The 21,143-nt window shown below is 40.2% G+C and overlaps 2 protein-coding genes across 4 annotated transcripts; both read left to right on the forward strand.

Moving 5' to 3' along the window:
* Positions 1–625: 625 nt before the first annotated feature.
* phtf1 (putative homeodomain transcription factor 1) lies at positions 626–11,332 on the forward strand. Of its 3 annotated transcripts, none has more exons than XM_080026529.1 (17): positions 626–908; positions 2,046–2,172; positions 2,830–2,886; positions 2,990–3,059; positions 3,245–3,403; positions 3,966–4,146; positions 4,285–4,405; positions 5,051–5,218; positions 5,461–5,706; positions 6,231–6,359; positions 6,845–7,114; positions 7,833–7,964; positions 8,082–8,168; positions 8,427–8,582; positions 8,723–8,818; positions 9,440–9,565; positions 10,051–11,332. In XM_080026529.1, exons 2-17 carry the CDS (start codon positions 2,137–2,139, stop codon positions 10,069–10,071), a joined length of 2,055 nt encoding a protein of 684 aa, XP_079882655.1. In that variant the 5' UTR covers positions 626–908; positions 2,046–2,136; the 3' UTR covers positions 10,072–11,332. The 3 variants fall into 3 exon arrangements, with proteins under 3 accessions (XP_079882655.1, XP_079882654.1, XP_079882656.1); XM_080026528.1 differs by having other exon boundaries at positions 5,051–5,248; positions 10,051–11,330; XM_080026530.1 differs by lacking the exons at positions 626–908; positions 2,046–2,172; positions 2,830–2,886; positions 2,990–3,059 and having other exon boundaries at positions 3,296–3,403; positions 3,824–4,146; positions 5,051–5,248; positions 10,051–11,330.
* Positions 11,333–11,968: 636 nt separating this feature from the next.
* Positions 11,969–21,143, forward strand: pfkfb2b (6-phosphofructo-2-kinase/fructose-2,6-biphosphatase 2b; the record flags this gene model as incomplete). The annotated part of the gene is made up of 16 exons (XM_080026532.1): positions 11,969–12,008; positions 12,502–12,625; positions 13,196–13,321; positions 13,515–13,611; positions 15,272–15,338; positions 15,541–15,615; positions 16,261–16,317; positions 16,426–16,550; positions 16,756–16,963; positions 17,287–17,433; positions 18,000–18,104; positions 18,436–18,565; positions 18,653–18,715; positions 18,821–18,885; positions 19,569–19,736; positions 21,078–21,143. The coding sequence occupies exons 2-16, from the start codon at positions 12,538–12,540 to the stop codon at positions 21,141–21,143; spliced, it is 1,587 nt and encodes a 528-aa protein (XP_079882658.1). The 5' UTR covers positions 11,969–12,008; positions 12,502–12,537.

Here is a 21,143-nt window from a genome sequence, read left to right on the forward strand (position 1 = left end):
CTAGGAGGGTTGGGACCTCGGCTGGATACTATTTTCACCCTGCTGGACATTAGACGCAAAGGCAGAAAACACTGGGTGTATCATTGGCATATAAACAAGAGGGGGAATGTGTCTGTTTAATGTGCAAGGAAAGTGTTGCCGTGAAGAAGGATTACAATTTACGAAGACACTATGAAACTAAACATCAGAGCAGCTACATGTCCTGATAAATGTGTTATTTTTGCAAAGTGGCCCGGCCCTTCGTAGATTTTTCTGTATGTGGCCCTCAGTGAAAAAAGTTTGGAGACCCCTGGTATAAGGTATATCTATGCGTCAGGGCAAAGTATGCGTGGATATTACGTTGTCCGTAGTATAGACTGTCAGGCGGATCTCTCCCTTTTCCATTACGTGACAAGCTCCATCAGTCTAGTGTATTTGTTCATATAAGAATTAATGGATTATTGCTAGTGGAAAAGCGACGGTTGCGGTGTATTGTATTGTATTGTCAAGTTTACCTACGGAAAATGACACCAGAGGCGGAATGAGTGAGCGTAACCTGCTCCTGAGAGACATTACTTAGGGATGAACTAACTCCACTGTAGCACAACAAACCCCGGAAAAGGGAAGCGGAAGACAGTGCCAAACGTTAAACAAGAGTGAAGTTAGCGAAGTACAGATAACCTGAAATCTGTTTATCGATAACTTCACATACGCGTATGAAGAAGACGATTGATAAATGTCGACATTTGCAGGTTATTTATCGCACCGAGAAACGGCAGTTGACGCTAGCAGTTAGCTCATTTTGACAACAAAACGTTATTACACAACGACCCAGACAGTGATGACAAAGTGTTTAACGAGCTGTTTGTGATGATTAATAAAATAGTTTACAAGTTTGTGCCAAAACAACACATACTGCACGATTTCAGGTAAGTTAGCTATCTCTATTCTCTTGTTAACGGGTAGCTATTGTTAGTTAACGAGTATTTGGTAACAGCTTGCTTCATAACTTCTAGCCTATATTTGAGGGTTTCCTTGTCGAATCTAAAATCCAATAATCTGAATGTTTGGCCTTAAATTCAGGGTGTCTACGAGATCCTTAGTTAGGCATTAAAAAAAAATCTTGCGTTTGTCGTAGAAACTGAAATAGGCTAAAATCAGTTTGTCTAGTGCAGATGAGAGATTGTAGGCTAATTAATAATTAGATGACACAAAGTTCGAATTCTCAGTAGATCTTAATCCCCTGCGAACAAGAGCAATCATCAACGTGTCATGACAGTAGGACTGCAGAAAATGACTGAAGAGAGGCAATCTCTCTTGCTTATTATAGTACTTAAGAGTTAAAACATTACTGTAGCTGTAACTGTAGACAACACGGTGGGTAAATGTTTTTAGTTGCAGCGGTGTTCAACCTTGCTCCACACAGACTATGCCTGCATTCCCCCATCTCCCTCATAACATCCCAACTGTTCTGGCTTTATCCAATACGTCCTCAAACGTCTGCCATCTGGGTTGCACTCATACACACGATTAAAATAGTTATTATGTCCCTCACATTTTGCTGTTTAAAAATTCGATGTTGTTTTTATAAAAATAGTTTAGAAATGCCTCACACAGATCAGCATGATATTATCCGATATCGACACAATATTAATTATTTCTGGCTTTTTAGTTGTGCAATTTTGAATTACATGAAGTAGATCACACCAGGCAATATTGTTAGACGATGTGGTTCTTTTTTACTTTTTCACTGGATCAAATAAGTCATGTTTTATTAAAAAATCGTCCCTTATCCAGAGTAATCGATGCCCTCTATCTCTAAAGTTTTTTTTTTCTGTAAAATTTGTTTCATTTTGAGTTGCATTTAAAAAAAAGTATTTAAAAGTCTAACTTAATGTAACTTTAAGCTGTAGGAACCCTGACCTATGTGGTTTAACGTGTAGAGCTTATTTCATAACTTTTATACGTGATTTTCTTCTTAATCTTTGTATTAATCGTTGTTTTTCATTGTGCTGCTTTTATGTCAGGTTCAATGTGTCCACCCTTTTTTTGTTGTTGTTGTTCAGTGAACAAATCTGGATCTCTGCCCAGTCCTCTCTGCTTCCTGTTCTCTTTGTGAAATGACCTGACTCCGATTTAAACTGGTTCCAGTATCTGATGACAATGGCCAGAATAGCATGGTATCAAGAGAAGGTAAGACACAGCATAGTTATAGCAGATCTGTTGTTCTAATGTCAAGGCTTACATTTAATCTAGTTCATTCACCGACAGGAACACTGCTCACTGATCAATAAAAAACATCTTTATAGTCAATACCAGTGTTTTCCTTTTTACCTTGTGCATGTCTGGGCACACAACAATTAAGGTTGGACAAAAGAAAGAAGGTTAAAACAAAGGTTAGCAACAGGGTAGAGTGTGTTCTGCTAATGAACTATATACTTTACTAAGGAGTCCCCTCTTTCACCTTTTAAAATTGTATTTATAATAGTTTATGAATATCTATTTTCGAGTTTTTTTCATCTCCTTAAATGTATATGATATTCACAAGGCTCTTAATTTGCTTGCCGTAAAAAACAAGATCATATGGGTAGAAAATGTTTACATCTTATATTTTTACACAGATGTTCATTCACATGCTCTGTGCCTATCAAATGAACAAATAAAAAAAAAAATCACCATAAGCGTAAAAATGCAGTATCAAATAATTCTGCTTTTTACTGGGAAAATCTAAGTAAGGTTTATATGGACACACTTACTTTAAATAAGGGCTGCAAATCCTTAGTAAACTAACCCCGCACGTTGTGCTTTATTTGAAGGAAAAGGATGTCTAATGTTCTGTTGTTGCTACAGATCGGGGCCTATGATCAACAAGTCTGGGAGAAATCGCTGACACAGGCGGATCTAAATGTAAGTAACCTACCAATATGGGTAAAGAAATAAATGCTTCTGTGTGTATTTATATTTTCCATGACCACAACATTTCTCAAAGTACCACTTGGCATTAATCCAGGGCTTGGACAGCAAACCAAGGAAGACGGGTCGCATCAAATCAGACCTCATCGATGTCGACTTAGTAAGAGGTGAGGGGTCAGTGAAGACTAGTTTTACACCTGTTTGTTTGATAACATACACATCTACAACATCTGCACACACAAAGCTAATCACTGACAACAACATGTTCTGCCTCCCGTTTTAGCAAATACCACACTAATACTAAACTAATTCTATTGTTTGTCAAGCTGTGTTTTCTGGTTCCTGCTTTCAGGTTCAACATTCAGCAAAGCCAAACCAGATAGTCCCTGGGCCGCTCTGACTAGGAAAGGTCTGGTCAGAGTGCTGCTATTCCCCTTCTTCTTCCAGTGGTGGATCCAGGTGACCTCCAAGTGTGTCTCCTCATGTATCCTCGTGCTGTACTTCATGCAAGGTTAGCTCAGAATTATCGGATCTATTCTATCCATACCGGGAGTTGCTCAGAAAACTGCCCATGAATTTTAAAATGAATTCAAACTTTTACATAATGACAAAAACCAGGTGCAAGTAACAGAGTACACATTCTTATCTGACTCATACTGTGTTGTCTAGAATGTATGCATATTCAGGAATGTTGCTAGCCAAGGTGGGCCCCCTTTGTTTACTTACACTTTGTTTACATACCAGTTCACATAGCCTAAGCTGTGTATTAACGGTGGATGTTTTTCAGCACACACACAGTACGTACAGGTAGCAGATTGTGAGGAGATATTCACTGAAGTGTTCTCCAAAATTGCTGCCTTTAAAGGACATACAGTGTATACAGTACAAGGCTTTTGAAATGTAGTCAATTCAGTTTCTCCCTTTTTCACAGTTTACTTTCAATTACACTAAAGGTGTTACCCATCACACCTGCACAACACAGAAAGACCTCATTAGTAAGCATCAAATCTGCTCTAATGGCTCCCCGATGAGAACCGTTTTGTTTGCTGTTGCCAATGTCTTGCTCCCCTCAGTGGCGGCAGTGGTGCTGTATTTGGAGGTCCCCGGGGCGAGTGCCAGCGATGTGTTTGGGCCCATGTGTCTGATGCTGCTGCTGGGGACCGTGCACTGCCAGATTGTGTCCACCGAGTCCAGCAGGTGGCCCTCCAGCAGTCCAGCTGCCAGCTGCAGCACCAGCCCCGCGCGCAGGAGGAGGTGGGCTTTTCTCATTGTTAGGCACCACACATTTGTTTGCCTTTACCAACACACTCGCACCTCTTTTCTTTTTTTTTATCGCCTGCTGTATCTACAATTTCCTGTCCCTGACGGTTCATTTGATCCTGCCTCCTTCAGGCCAAGGAAAGGTAGAGGGCCGAAAAAAAGTGAAGAAAAGAATGACAGCGATGACACAGAGCAGCAGGGACCCTGGCAGCTCGAAGAAAGCCAGCGATTACACAGGGTCGAAGAGAGAAGGGTACGGCCACTAATCTCACTATTCTTATTACTTGCAGTGAATGATACAGGTTGGCTGTGTAGTAAAAGTAGTTTGGTATTCGGCCTCTTGCAAAGGTTGATGTACAACTTATCTTTCATATATTTTAAAAAGATTTTTGATTGTTTGTCTCAATATTCGTAGAAAGGCAAGTTCTTACCTGAATAAGGGTCCATACAGCAGACAAATGGCACCAATATAGTCAAGATAAAGCTGTATCTTTAGTACAAACTTTTAACCTAAAAATATATATTGTAACCAATATGAAATACAGAATTATATTCAGATATATTAGGCCTGTAATTCCACTACAACTTTAATAAGGCGTTAATTCAGCAGCTTCTTGGTATAATGACAAATACATTGGTGTAATGCGTACTATTTTTATGAATATGTATCACTGTGTACATTTGTTTCTACTACCGGAAAACTTAAAACACCAACTTTGGAAAAAGCATTTAAAGTTTTGACATGATATCTAAACATGGGACAACTAAAACCCAAATGAGATGTGTGAGCGTTGCTTTATATAAAGCCATGGTAGTATAGGCATTGGCATTTGACAAATTCATTGACGATTTTGAAAACTTAAATATAATGTATGTGTGTCTTTATTTTCTCCCACAGAACAAAAGAAAGTCAGGATTCGGGGCGTCTGACGAGCTCTCCAGTGAGGAAGAGGAGGAGCTACAGCCAGTGGAAGTGGTTCGTCCGATACCCGATCAAGACGAACACCCGGCTTCACCCCGGCCCCCTTCTGCAACAGTGTCCTCTGTCAGGAAGAGAAATCTCAAGGTTAACCCCAAACCCGCCGTAAGATCTCAGGTGAAACATATTGTTACAATGTGTGTTAGATGTGTGTAATGTGTATTTTAATTGGGAGTGGTGTGTTACTAATATAGAGCAAGCATTTGAGATTGAGCTTGATTGAAGAAACTCTTTCACAAACTGAGATGTGGGAATGCAGGCATAGTCTGTGTGGAGCAAGGTTGAACACCGCTGCAACTAAAAACATTTACCCACCGTGTTGTCTACAGGAAGCAAGTGGGTCTTTGGTCCAAGCGAACCATCTGGAGGTAGATCGCCTCAGGCCCAACGTGAGCTCTCGCCCCACCTCCGACACCGATGACACCATGTGGGAGGAGCTTCTCCAAGGGCCTGACTCCGCCTCCACAGGAAGCAGCGACAGTGAGGCCAACGGGAGGTACAACGCCGGCATAGGGCTCCCACAAACCACCACTCTGAGCAGTGATGACGAGAGCCTGCATCAGGGAATAACCGGAGTAAGGCCGCCAAATAATCTTCAACTGCTTGTGTCTTTACTTTGTCTTTAAAGAGTAAGCATGTGGTGGGTACATTTCATTCATTAAAGGTGTTGTCAGCAATTCTGGAGAGTGCTTGTTCTCAAAAACCGCTTGTGTCAAAATAAGTGAATTTCTCTTCACTATCCGCTACTTGTCCGTACTGTGTGTGTGAGTGTGTGTGCGCTGAAAAGAAAATCTGGTGTTAAAACACCGCATGAGCTCTGTAAACTGGTGTGTTAAGCCAGGGACCCACCGATACACTCATACACCGATGGCAGCTACTGCCATCGGTGTATGAGTGTGTGTATGAATGGGTGAATGTGGTAAGATATGTAAAGCGCTTTGGGGCTGAGAAAATCGGCTAGAAGGCGCTATATAAGTCAAGTCCATTTACCATTTACCATATTCGAAATCCCATTGTGGCCTCTTTGTTAACTCCACACTTCATTGTTCTACACATTGGAAACCTCCAGTAAGCTGTTATTCACTGTGTTTCATTCCAGAACCAGATGTCTTGGCTGCAGGCATGTCACCCATCCAACGACCGCGTCAGTGCCATAATATGGGAGCAGGGCGACTGTAAAAAAGCAGACATGTCAGTATTGGAGATCAGTGGGATCATCCTCACGCGGGTACACATTATCCCTTTTATATTGGAACTAATTTCAGTGGGTAAATATAGCTTGGACTCAGAAACCTTAAAGGGCACATAATACGGGACTTCAAAGCCAGCCTATTGGACTGTGATGAAGTCCAGTAATTAAACATAGTCACATACAGTATGTAGCACTGCAATGCTGCTTTGAAAAGTGACAGTAGATATTTGTATTATAAGAAGAGCACTCTTAAGTGATTAAATAATGTTGCACATAACCATTTGGTGATTATGGCATCTTAACAATCATTTTTGTCAATCTGTGATATGGTCACTATGTTGAACATTTAGCAGTCAGACACTCATAACTAGTAAACTCTCACACAGGGGCTGTCCATTTAACATATTAACAGGTAGACTGTCAAGAAAAACTGAGTGGCTGTTTTTTTTAATCAATAGCAAAACAAGTCAAAGCTTAACAATATGTCTCTTATGTCTCCCTGTCTCGTTTCTCGTCCACAGGTGAAGTTGGTGGAGCAGGGTGTGGCTTACCTCATGTTCGGAGGGCTGATGACCGCCACCCTGGCGCTGCTTCCCTTTGCCTTCCGTTTGTCTCAGCGTCTGGACATGTCGAGGCTGGGCTCTCTGTCCCTGGCACAGCTGATGGAAATGACGGTGGGGCCAATGGATGCAAAGACCTACACATTCTTCTTCATCACCACGGTGCAAAGAGTCTGCCTCATAGGACTGTTCTTCTTCATGATGTGTGTGGCAGAGAGAACGTACAAACAGGTGAGCTGTGACTTTGGTATGGTTTGAAGCATTCTCTTTGCTCTTTATTTCATCCAGTTGTACCCTTCCACTTGTGGGAAAGTAATAATAACAATAATATACTGAGTTTTTCAATTTCCTATCATTATACTGTTTCCTTTTTAAACCAATGGATGCAATTTGCGTTGAAAATCATGTTTATTTATTTTGGAGTCATAGTGTCATGCCATCAAATCTGAATACTGAATATTGAATCCTTCTTGTACCACTTGCAGGTTATTAATATCTCAGATGAATGAAAATATGTTCCTTATAACTTAATCTCTCTGCATTCATTGGGAACTTCATGGGGACTTCTAACGGCAAATTTGACATGACTTTATATTGTCCAAATCAGCTACATACTTCCTATTTGCATCCTCCAAAGCATTATGGGAACTGTTCTGAAAGTCAGAACATTCCTACCCCAAATAGAAAATAAGAAATAGTAGTCACAACATTTTTTTTTTTCCATTTCCACTACCAATATGTTTTTAACGTTACTAAGGGAAGTAATATGAGTGTCAATCAACATCCCTAAAAAACTGGCTCTACTGTGTCCATCAATGTGCATTCTATTCACTCACACTTGCACACTAGTTCCCTCTAGTGGCCATTGAATATAAGGTATCTAAAGAAAACAGATTCAGTCTAGTGCTCTGCATCTCTGACAGTGTGTGTTCCACGTTTTCCCCTACAGAGACTCTTATTTGCCAAGTACTTCAGCCACCTCACTTCAGCTCGCAAGGCCAAGAAATCTGAGATCCCTCATTTCAGACTGAAGAAAGTCCAGAACATAAAGATGTGGTTGTCCCTGCGCTCTTTTCTCAGGGTTTGTATTCTCTCCCTCGTTCTTTTGTCAATTTATACTATGTGTCTCTCTCCACAGGATGGTCAATGTCATGGATTCGTCTGTCTTTGTAACGTTGACCTGTCTGTTCATTTGCAGAGACGAGGTCCGCAGCGCTCCGTTGACGTCATTGTCTCCACTATCTTCCTCTTAGCGCTGTCCATTTCATTCATCATTTGTGCCCAGGTCAGTCATATCCGCATGGAACCGATCAGAGCTGCTGAGAGAACACACATTTAATAACGCTGGTCAAAGGGCCTCTGCCTTGCATGGAGATTAAATGACAGAAAGACAAAACATGTAGCCATCAAATGATATCAACCAATTGAGCGTAAGCCATGAAGCTCAGAAACATTTCATAAGCTCTGCTTGATAAAGAGTAATCCATATTTTCATAACAAAGTACAGTGTAAAAACTGTTTTTTTCCCCCCTCCTTTTCTCAGCTTCTGCACAGCCACAACACATTCCTAGAGACTCTGACAAACTGGGAGCTAATGGTGTGGGCCTCCTCCCTCATCCTCTTTCTGCTACGCCTGGCCACTCTGGGGTCAGAGACCAACTGCAAATACAGCAACTCCTCAGTGCTGCTCACCGAACAGGTAAGAACAGCGACGGCAAAACACATGGAGCAGCACAGTCAGCTGATTCAAAGATAGCATCGTTCACTGTAGGTTTAAATAAGAACTTCCTATGTCTTAATTGTACAATTCACAGAATGTAAAACTGTTCTCGGTTGCAGATCAATTTGTATCTCAAGATGGAGAAAAAGCCCAATAAGAAAGAACAACTCAATATAGTGAACAACGTTTTGAAACTAGCAACAAAACTGATGAAGGTAAGAGAAATGTAGCTTTTTTCTTTTAACAGCTTTCCTGTTGAACAAGAAATTGTTCAATTTAAATGTATCACACAGTTGTTATTTTTGTAGTGATTTTGCTTTGGATATACAGCATTGCACCAACGGAGACAAACAATATTATACGCACTTCTATTTTAAACATTTTAATCACATCGAAGTATGAATAAACTTGTTTTTACAATTATCTTCCCTTCAACCAAGTATTTTAATAATGATGATTCATCGATACTGTGCCTCTTGAATTACATTTAAAACGATTCCTTGTCCAGGCTTGTCATGACTGTCAATAGCTTTTCCCACCACTGATAGTCGGTAGAAGTCAATTAAAATTGTTCAACAACATGTGCCCACATGTCTTGGGGGAGTAAAGATGCTGCAAGGTTCCCGGGTCCAGTCCAGCTGAAGAGACTGTCTAATTGGATCTCCTTCTATTCTTAAAATGTCCTCAAGATATCCCTTTTAACACTTTACTTCTAATACAGGTCCAGTGGATCTATTTTTTACCGTGGCCTTTCATTCACCCATTCCTAGCTTCAAGGTATGGTAAGCCACGTTGTCTTGTCCAAGTAACATTGTTGTCCCTCTGCCCTCCTCCAGGAGCTGGATATCCCGTTCAGACTGCTGGGTCTGACCGTCAACCCTCTGATCTACAACATCACCAAAGTGGTCATCCTGTCCGCTGTGTCTGCTGTGGTCAGCGACCTGTTTGGCTTCAACATCAGAGTGAGTCTTTTCGCTGGACGTTTACATTTTTTAAATTTAAGTTTGTTAAAGGGCCGCTCCATCAAGTTCAGTTTACTCGTCACTATACAGCCTGTGCACAAAAACAACGTTGTCTAATATGGCCCTAGACGGACGGTTGGCTGGGGCTTAAATCATACAAAGATGGATATTTAACAGTTGCAACGTGGAAAATGTAGGATCCAGTGTTTCTGGTGCTTGACGACAAGCTAAAACTCAACTCAAACGTCATGTTAATACACCAACTTGGAATTGCTATAATAAAACGCCGGACTGGCATTTAAATGCAAGTTTGCCATTTTCCATTTATTGTAGCATTTTACACAGATATCTTACAAATATCTTCAAATCTAAAGTACATAGTAGTCAGTGCCTTTCAGGCATCAAAGTGCCCTTAATAAAGATGTTTCTCTGTATGATTTCTGTGAAATGACAGTTCTTTTTTATTTCTTCTGCTTAATTTCCAGCTTTGGAAAATTAAGCATTAATGTGAAAACAGCAAACCACTACCAGCCAGACACTGGAGGCCAGCATCTCCCTTTGTTTGCTGCAAACAGCCTCTCATCTACAAAACAAGTGCAAAGCTACTGACTGTGTATTTGTTGTATGTGCCTTCCCACTCAAACGTCTGTCATTTACAAGCCTGAGAAGATGCTCTGACAATCACTCAGACACCATTACTGGGGGCACAGCTGCTGTGGCCACACACAGTTTCCATCAGCAAACGCCACTAACCCAATGCCTAAGCTTTGAGCCCTTCAAAGTTCCTTGGTATGTGGGTACATTTAACGGTGAGTTGATGTCCAAGATCATTTCAGGCTTCTGTGGCATCCAGATTTCCAACTGAGTGTTGTATAGTTGTGTGTGGACACAAAATGAAATTAAAGTTAAATGCAGAGGATATTGTAGATAGTTTAAGTCTTATTAGCTGATGTCTCTCATCAGTAAATTAGTACAATTAAATGTAAAACGAGCTAAAACATTTGCTGTTTCAAGCAAGTAAATCAAAATGGGTGATTATAGCTGTATTGTGTATTACATGAACTTTCATAGGACTCAACTTTGATTTCAACTTTTTTTACTATTTAATGAGAAACCATTGTGATTGTAAGTGGGCTTTATTTATTCGGGGTTCTGTCTTGTCACTAAATCTTGTAATGGTACCTGTAAATCAAGACTCTTTGACCACTATCTGCCTTTTTGTATTGAGGACCATTGTTAAATAAAATGTCTATGCAAAGTGCGTTTAGTAATGTTTAAAGAATATGTTTGATAGAGATGAATAAATGTATTTCATCCACGGATATCTGGCATCATGCTTCTTGCGCCAAATGTCCCTGCCTGTCTTCAATTTCATGTACTGTTAAAACTACAAGACAAGGGCAAATTACTGTTTAATCTTTGTCTGAACGTGTTGAAAAAACCATTTGATCCATTCAAAGTTTCATGTGATACTGAGTTAGCCTGGCTCCGCCCGCCTACCGACTTCCGCTCAAATTTCGTTTTCCCCTTTTGTACAAATGAAATGAAGTACGATGGTCTGGTTGGACCAGGCTGATACTGAGTGTAAAGTGGTGCATGAAATGTTAATAATGCCTGTTTATATTTAGTTCATAATGTAATCGTATGAAAGCTGATAAAACATCTGTTTTGTAGACCTGCAGAAATTAAGTTACAGTTTTGAGGTTGCTGGGGTGTATTAAATAACATTCATGCGGAGCTCTGTAAAAAACTGGCCCACTTTTTGGCAGCTAATCCTGCAGAGGCTTTAAATGTTTAGTATGGAAGCCCTAATGGACATGACATCATCTTATATTGTATTTTGTCAGTTTTCCTGTGATAACGGGTTAAGTTGTTTAGCTGAGATAAGGGTTTCATTATCTCGAGAAAAATGGTCCTGGATTTCAATTGTACAGAGTTTTTGAGAATTTGAAATCATGGTCAATAGCCTAGAAGCCTATGTTTTGTGAATTTAAGACTTTAGTTGAGGGCTTCCGCAATAAAGTAAAACAAAAACAAATGCAGAAATAGGCTTTCCCTGTCTGTAATAGCCGTCATAGCCTTTACTTAGGCTAATAAACCAAAAATATGAGCATTTTGACATTTTGATCTCAAATTAATTATTCCCTGTCCGTTTCGGGCTTCCGTAGTTTGTACTGTGGGCTTTGTATTAATAGATCTATTATAAGTGTTACGGTAAGTTTAAAAAAAAAAAGTTTGACGTAGAGGCACCGCTCCAGCTTGGAAGGACACCCGTCGTCAGCGGAGGAGCCACCTCAGCACCAAGGACAGGCCGACCAGACTGGCTCCTCCGGCGGACGCAGACTCTCGGTCCGGCATATCCCCGTGTTGGGACGGTGTCTAGCGGCTTCCGCAGAGACGATTCTGGCCGGCTCGATTCATCATTTTTTTGCCTATAGACCAGGTAATAAGATAGGCTAGATAAAATAATTTAGCAAATTAATATGATGCTATATGAGGAACGGCATCCTGTCTGAATTAGCCTATGTGTTATACAATTTCATGTCAGATTTAGGTTCAACTGAGAGGAAATAATTGCTTGCCTCATGTGCAGCGGGTTGCTTTACTTTGCTCCTTTTGGTTGCATCCTTTGACGTTGCCAGGGTTACATAATGCTATAAAACCATAACATATATATCAAAGCCATAGCGTTGTGTCTTTTTTAAAGTTAAAAAAAAATGGTACAGTAGGCTACATGTTCTCTATAAATCATTTGACTTGCTTTTATGTTTCCTATGTTTATTTTTATGTTTATTGTTGCACCATCAGACCACTGTGTAGGCTATGTTGAGTGCACCTGGAATAATAAAGCAGATTCTGATTCTGAAGATTCTGTTCTCTCAGTTATGCAAGAGACTAAAAGTTCTCCATTATTACGCCTGGCTCCTCTGTTTCAGAGCAGTGCTGGGACAATGCTGGCCTGAGACCTCACCATGATGTCCAGCTCTCCGACAGACAATGGCTCTGCAAGCTCAGCAGAAGCCAAGAAAACAGACCTGAGAATGACTGAGAAGAAATGCTGTGAGTAAAGTCCAAGTTTCCCCGCAATTAGATCTGAACTGATTATTCTGCGTGACTGCTTTAAGAGTCTCCCAGGTCTATACTAGTGACACAAGACCCTGCATTGTTCACGCTGGGGTGAATTCACAAGTTGTTTTATTGAATCACCTCTCTGGGACCTTGCAGCTCATTTCATTTCGGCTCCATACAGAAGTGCAAGACTCCTTCTGTGGTTTCCACTTTTCTTTTAAGATTGCATTTCTCGCCCCAGATGTTTATTCTTTTAATCTCTTCATATCCTTTGACCCCAGTTCACATTTTGTGTCTGAAGAGACTATTATTTTTGTCCAGTAGTCACATGGCCTACTTAGATTGTCTTAATCTTGAGAGGTTGGCAACAAAAAAGCATTTTAGACGCAGTATTTTACATAGTTGACACAGGAAATGTGCCTGTTTTTGCAGCGTTTTCTATTACTTTTAATTATGCAGGTGATTAACATTGTAGATTTGAACATTATTTTCATAAAGAGCTGTGTGGGGTTTTCTATTCATGTGCTTAATGACAAATATATATCTGTCTCTCCTGTGAAGCATGGGCTTCCTATATGACCAATTCGCCAACTGTGATCGTAATGATCGGCCTGCCTGCAAGAGGGAAGACCTACATGTCAAAGAAACTCACACGTTACCTCAACTGGATCGGAGTCCCCACAAAAGGTACATTTAACTTTTAATTTAAGGTTATATTTCAAGTCATCACTGATATATACATCTTTTTTTTAACTTCTTCTCTGCAACATTTACCATAATTGTACTGTATATTGTGATCTACAAATGAGCTGGAATTGTTTCACCGGTGACTTCAAACAAGCATGGCAAGAGTGTTATTGTAATTTCTTCCTTTTTACAGTGTTTAACTTAGGCGTGTACCGCAGAGAAGCTGTAAGAGCTTACAAGTCCTATGATTTTTTCCGACACGACAACGAAGAAGCAATGAAAATAAGGAAGTAAGTTCCACTTACTGCACCATCATTTGCTCTGGTGCAGTCATGACATAGGACATTCACATCATTATTTATCTAACATTAAGGGAAGCTGTAGCATCTCTACTGTCTTAAGTACCACATTTCTTTCCAGTCCAAATGTGTCTGTTTGATATTCAGCAGCCTCCACTGCTGCAGTGACTAAGCAGTTTTTTGGGGCTAGCAGGCGATATTCACTTGGGCTCAGCTCAGTGTTAATGTCACATTAAACTGCCACTTGTCTATAGTTAATGTGTACACACAGACACAACAAATTAAAAAGTACCACCACTTAACGCATGTGGTTCATTTGTTTAACAATAAGATACTAATCACTGCTGATGATAAAAATAAAATTAAAAAACAAATAAAGAATATAAGGGTCTTCTTTCCCTCATGGGCCTATCCAGTGGTATTAGTTGAAATGGGATTTTTTTTAGTTCATGGCGATCATAAAACTGTGACAGGCCCCTGACAGCATCCCTGAGCTAAATAGTGACCTAGATATTAAACAAGCTGCTGCTGTCACTCTGAAGCTGCCACCAGCCCTCCTGGGTGTCGCATGGGTGTCCAACCTGGGTCAAACAGTGAATAAAACTGACATTTTGTCGTTTTGCTTATGAAAGCGGTAAACTGAGTGGGGTTAAATAAAGAGATCCATATCTTGCTCTCTGGTTTTCTTATCATCTAACCCTTGAGTTGAATAAGAAGCCGTGGCCAGATGGAAGAGATTATACCTGAACAAAACAGCATTAGATTGTTCCAAATCTAAATTGTCCCCATGAGTTAAAATAGCAGTTTGACATTTTGGTAAATTGCTTTCTGGCAGAGAATTAAATCAGAAGAATGATGTATCACTCTCATATCTGTTGGCTTAGATAACTGTCCCCCCGCTGTAGCTTCATATTCATCCTGCAAATGTGTGAGTCATATTGATATTCTTGTGTAGCTCTCGCCAAGAAAAACAAATAATTGAATTTCATAAAGTATCAAATTGTTTCTTTAACTCAATAGGACAAAATAGTGTTATTTCTGTTCTGTGAAACCCACACAACTGCCCGCCAAGAATACTAATAGTCCAAATGAAAACTGCATGCTTAGGTCTATGGTATATTAAAGGTTGTAACCAAGACAATGTTGATTCAACAGCTCAGTTTCACAGCAGAAATGTCATTAAAACCAACATTTCCTCCATGGTTACCATGTTGGTGATCTTTTAATTGAATGTCATTTAGGATAATGAAGAACCCGAGGACATCCCTTAGGAAAAACAGAAAAAATAAGATATGACTCTATCCTAACTAAAATGAGAAAAATCACATATAGAAAAGCACTGAAATTCAAGATCTACAAGATACCTAGACTAAAATACTAGTAATGTTTTTGGGAGGGCTGTAACGATACAAAAACGTACGAAAAAAAAAAAAAAAAAAAACGCGATTCTGCCTTCTCACACCGCGATGCTGGATCGTGACACTGTGTAGCATTCTCGGTTCGATACACATATCGTTACAGTCCTAGTTTTCGGACATTATCCTTTATACGAAGCATACACATCACGCATGTAATGTACATTTCAATGACTGTCAGTGAATGAGAGCATAGTGAGGCTCTTTCCATGTTTTTACCTCTCTCTCTCCTACAGGCAGTGTGCTCTTGTAGCTCTGAAGGATGTGCGTTCGTACCTGACGAAGGAGGGAGGTCAGATCGCGGTGAGTCATGTATATCTGCCTCTCTGCCTGGATGTCAGTTTTTCCAATTCCCTAAAGCTTTAAAAAATATCCGGAACAAAAAAACTTCTGGCATGAAGACAACTATTATCCTAAACTGTCCTATACACATTGCACCAATAAAAAAAACACCCACGTTATTAATGGGAATTCTTTTCTTTGTTTTTCTTTTTTTCCTTTTTAGGTGTTTGATGCAACAAACACAACACGTGAACGGCGAGACCTCATTCTGGCTTTTGGGAAGGAGAATGCATTTAAGGTAGAATTGGCTTATTGTGTTCAGTTTTTTGAAATTATTTAATCTTTTTTCTCCTGGGATTTGGTAGAAATTGGACTTTAATATTTTAACATGCACACTGTGGCTAGAAGATAATAGAACGTTAAATTGAAGTAGAAAAGGAGTAATACCATCAGCAAACATGCAAGTTTGCATTTTATCATCGGCTGATTTGGTTTAAACTATTGACGGCATTTCCAGGTGTGTTGTGATATTTCTTGGTGCATTACTGTGAAAAAAAAAAAAAAAAAAAGCAGTAGCTATATGTTTCTAAATATTTTTTATAAGAAAGAAAAATCTGGTTGGCAAATGTTTTATGATGAAGAATGTTCTCGATTTGTAATCGAATGTATTTATGTAGCCTTATGTATCACAAATAACAATTCGATTCAGGGTGCTTAAAACTCTGTACAACACATGACACCCTCTGTCCTTAGACCCTCAATTAGGAGATTTAGAATCAGGAAAAAATCCCAAATAGTGTCTAGAATACACAACATTTATTTTATAAAACAATGAATGTAAACTTAACTCTGTTTGTTAACAACAAAACTGGCCGATGGTGTCTTGTGGCTTGAGGAAGCTATTCATACTTGTCCACGCTCTGAGCTGCCCCCTTTCCAACAGGTGTTCTTTGTGGAGTCGGTGTGTGACGACCCAGAGGTCATTGCTGCTAACATTCTGGTATGTCACCATTTGTAACTTATGTCTGGGTTGATCGGGCAATCTATTAATATTCACACTGTCTACGTTGATATGCAAGAAGCTACCGTGCTTGAATACCTACCACAGGAAGTGAAAGTGTCCAGTCCAGACTACCCCGAGAGACACAGGGAGAGAGTAATGGACGACTTCCTCAAACGAATCGAGTGCTACAAGGTTACATACCAACCGTTAGATCCTGACGATTACGACAAGTAAGATCAAATCCTTCAGGACATTATTTACTGTTTACATTTTTTTTTAAATGTATTCATGTAAATATTAATTTGGGGTATTATTTGTAAAATGTATTGGCATCTTTTATATTATTAACGGTTGCAGTTCAGATAAATGAACACTAGATGGTGACATTTAACAACTGTGTGCTTCAGCTACATTATTCTCTGGCACCACCTGCAGGGACTTGTCTTTCATCAAAGTGATTAATGTGGGCCGGCGTTTTCTGGTGAACCGGGTTCAAGACTACATCCAGAGCAAGATTGTCTACTACCTCATGAACATCGCCGTGCACTCTCACTCCATCTACCTGTGTCGGCACGGAGAGAGCGACCACAACGTCGAAGGCCGCATCGGAGGAGACTCTGAGCTCTCTCCTGGTGGGAAACAGGTGCGATTTTTCCAAAGGCCATCTTTCATAATCCTAGCTTTTATGAACTGTTAAAACTGGTGTCTTCTGAAAACACAATCACAAAGCTTATCTCAGGGAGAAGATGGCTCAGTGGGATAAGGTGCACTTAATTGCAATATTTCGAACATTCCGGGTAATGACCTTTATCATATCCATTACCCCATTTTCTTGTTTACATCCACTCAATGTGGATCAAATAAAGCAGAAATACTCTTATTTAACTAAATGAATGATGGGTAGATGATAAACAGATGGAGAATTGGAAACTTCCCTGTCTATATCTCTCTCTCTCTCTCTCTCAGTTCGCCCATGCCCTTCGAAATTTCATTGAGGAGCACCAGCTGTCGGATTTGAAGGTGTGGACGAGCCAACTGAGAAGAACCATCCAGACTGCGGAGGAGCTGGCTGTCCCTTATGAACAGTGGAAGATACTCAACGAGATAGATGCTGTCAGTACTTTGTCGGATTCATGTCATGGAGCTCTGGTTCACACAGACCAAAGAATATACTGTATATTTTTCCTGAGACATTTTAGAATAGCGGTTGGTGGGGACGAGGGGGGCTTCCCAACAGTAAGTAATAGGCATGGGACAAAAGGAAAAGTTCATGTCAAGATTATTCTGGCCAAAATAATTGGGAGTCATGATAGTTTAATTATACGTATATTCTTAAAACCCTTAAAATGGCTGTGAAACATGTTAGAATCCCTTAACACATGTAACACATATACTTATTTATTGTGAAAAACAAACAATGGACAAGCTGAGCCTAAAGCCATGGTGACAGGTTTAGGATTTATATAGACCATACATGAGTGTGTTTTCTTGTTTTGTTACGTGTATGAGTGCACTTCATCCTTTGTGTTCCTATTTGAGTTATTTTGGAGACCATAGACCATTTTTCAAATCTTTTTTTTTTAATTGTGTGCTGTGACAGGGCTTCCATTTTGACTATTTTTGCATGTGCATCATTCACATTATTATTAAATCACAAATGCTCTGTTGTCCCTGTCCAGGGTGTGTGTGAGGAGATGAGTTATGAGATGATCCAGAACACCTTCCCAGAGGAGTTTGAGTTGAGGGACCAGGACAAGTACCACTATCGCTATCCGGGAGGAGAGGTGACCCAACACACTCCCACACTTTTGGTTCTGTCAACTGAATTCCTATGTAAATAATCATGGCTTAATTGCTTTTAGTTGCTTTATTTGAGGTGTCCTGGTATCATGCATGCTATCTCTTACTGGCTTAGTAGTTATTACTGTAACCTGTGCCTTTCCCACGATGAAGAAGTCAGAATATCTGCTGTGGAAATCAATGGTTTAGTCAGATACGTAGCACCTCTAGAGGTTTTGAAACGTTATAGATGACTTTAAACCTGTTTAATACATGGCCTTCTGCAGTGAGTTGAAATAATCTCTTCTCTAATCGTATTCTCTTCTCTTCCTCCAGTCCTACCAAGACCTTGTTCAACGCCTGGAGCCAGTTATCATGGAGTTGGAGAGGCAGGGCAACGTGCTGGTGGTCTGCCACCAAGCCGTGATGCGCTGTCTGCTAGCTTACTTTCTGGACAAGAGTGCAGGTCGGATAAACGGAAATAATTCCTACACGTACATATGAACATATATCCCACCAGCAGATGTTGTATTCTCTCCTTTGTGTCCCATAGAAGATCTACCGTACATGAAATGTCCGCTCCACACAGTGCTCAAGTTAACTCCTGTTGCATATGGTTAGTCTCCTTCTCTTAGAAAATGATCTCGGTGTTACTTGGTTAGGCCAATTTTTTTCCCTCATAATATGCATGTTTTATTTTACTGTATTTCATTTTTTCCAGGTTGCAAAGTGGAAATGTTTTATCTTAATGTGGAGGCGGTAAACACGCATCGAGACCGGCCTCTTGTAAGTCTCTCTGAATGCGGCTGAAGAATCACATTGTTGCATCAATGTGCATTTGGCCTTGTTACATTAAAGCCTCAAATGCTGATAATGCAAAATATCTCTTTATTGTTTACTCACACAGTAATAATTATATATGTTTCAGCAAATCTCAACATCTAACCCAAAGTCAAACATGCTCTTTGTATTGTTTGTTGTGTCTGCCTGTTGTGAGGCTTTGCTTCCATGACCTAGTTAATCAGTATGGCTTGAGCTGTGAGCTAATCATTGTTAATTTGGTATTATTTTACCTTGATGGAAGCGATGGCTGAAAATGCTACCTTGCTTGGCTTTTCTACTGATGTACGTACGTATGCTCTGTGAAAGCTTGCAGTGTCTGAGCCCCATTTCAAAGTATTTGTTTCCCCTTTTACAAGGTTTGCTATCTCAGTAGCCGCAGGGGTTCTTCTGTCTGTCATGTGCAATCAGAGATGTACTGACTAATGTTTTGTGGTGTGTGGTGTGTAGGGAAATGACAAAAGAAACATGTCATATGTCCCTTACCTGTCACTGTGGATCTGTGTGGAGAGCACACCGCTAGTTTGCTTGGCTGTGTGTGTCCCGTAAAAGTGTCCCCCATGTGGTTGTATCACTAGCTTCCCCGACCATTTTCCTTTTAATATTGCGGTTATTTAATCTCCCGCCAGGATCCAATCCAGAGGGAGTGTGCTCTCACACATCGGAGGAATAGTTACACTCCCTTGTCCAGTCACGACCAGGTCAAGCGTCCCAGGCTCTACAGCGCGGGCAACCAGCCCTGGCTCCCGCTCGCCCCCACCCCGTCAGCTCTGATGCCAGACGAGCAGCAAAGCCAAGTTAGTGCCAGGGTTTCAGAATCCCCCTCTAAATGAGTCACCGTATTTAAATGTATTCAGTCACCTCCCCCCACCACCACCACCACCACCGTTGTAACCCTGTGTTTGGCATTCCCTCGCCTCAGTCCCGGATCCTCTCGATGAGTTGGTGTCTGTGTTGAAAATGGCAAACACGGAATCCATCATTCTCTCTCTATATATATATACTGTATATATCTTTCTCTCTCAGGGCATGTTTTTGGATCTTGATTGGGTTGCTCTCTTCTGTTAAGGTTGTGTTTGTCTGTTTCGAAAGTTGAATGTGTTGTCTTGCATGACCCTCTGCTCCTCCACCACTGGGCTGAATATGCACAACAGCATGCATACTTTTTGCTGAGGAGAGCTCCTCATGAGTTGGCCTATAATGGGATACAGAAGACACACACACATCAAGGACATTTAGTACAAATCAAAAAATGTACACAATATATTAGCTCAACGTTACTTTTTTAAACTACAGTGATGATGTCATTTTTAAAACTCAATTTGAGAAACATTTGATTTAAAAATGCATATTCATATTTGTACGTGTTGTGTATTTGTTGGACTTTCTATGTGCGTACAGTGCTTCAGCCCTTCTCCACATTTCTATCTCTCTCTCTCTCTCTTTCTCCGCTTTCTTCGAACCTGTCTTACAGCCTCGGATAGGAATCGGTTGTCTGTGAGTATTTTTGGAGACTCGGTACATGTTGCCAGACCTTCATGTTCTTTCCCATAATTCAACTCATATCATTGTGTAACCCATGTCTATATGTTGGCACAGTGTTTTTTTTTTTTAATGGTTTTCAATCTTTGGGTGTGTCGAACCCTAAATAACCTTTGCACTTTAATGAGAAAGAAAGCTGTAGGCTTTGTTCATTTCAGTGGCCTTATCAAGAACACTATTACACCAATGAAATTGACTGCAATACAACTCTTTGAATGTATTTGTTTGACACTTACACATATTTTAAAATGTGAAAATAATGTAGCAACTGTACATATATTAAAATCTGAAAATCTATTGGTATTTGAGGATTGATTTCCTTGATATTGTTTGAAGTGAAGTGTATTTGATTATGAATGGAGCCAATTATACATAGGGTCATATTGTGATTAACAATTAATCACTTCTTGAGAATGTGCTGAGGAAGAGTATTCACTGATGTGGCTGTTATTAGCACACTTCACATGATGACCTAATTTGTCAAATAGGAACATAAGACTCCAGGGCCCCTGGGAGGCTATTAGTTTCCTCAAATAGGATTTGCTGCTTTTTGGCATTTATTAGTGAATGTCAGTGACATTTTCTTTTTCTTGAAGGACTCCCTGTGCGAAGGAATCGACTATGACAGCCCTGACGAAACTAGTGGCTGTGTCCGCTTCTGA

The sequence above is a fragment of the Ammodytes marinus genome (genome assembly GCF_949987685.1).
Source record: "Ammodytes marinus genome assembly, chromosome: 4".
Classification (NCBI taxonomy): Eukaryota; Metazoa; Chordata; class Actinopteri; order Uranoscopiformes; family Ammodytidae; genus Ammodytes; species Ammodytes marinus.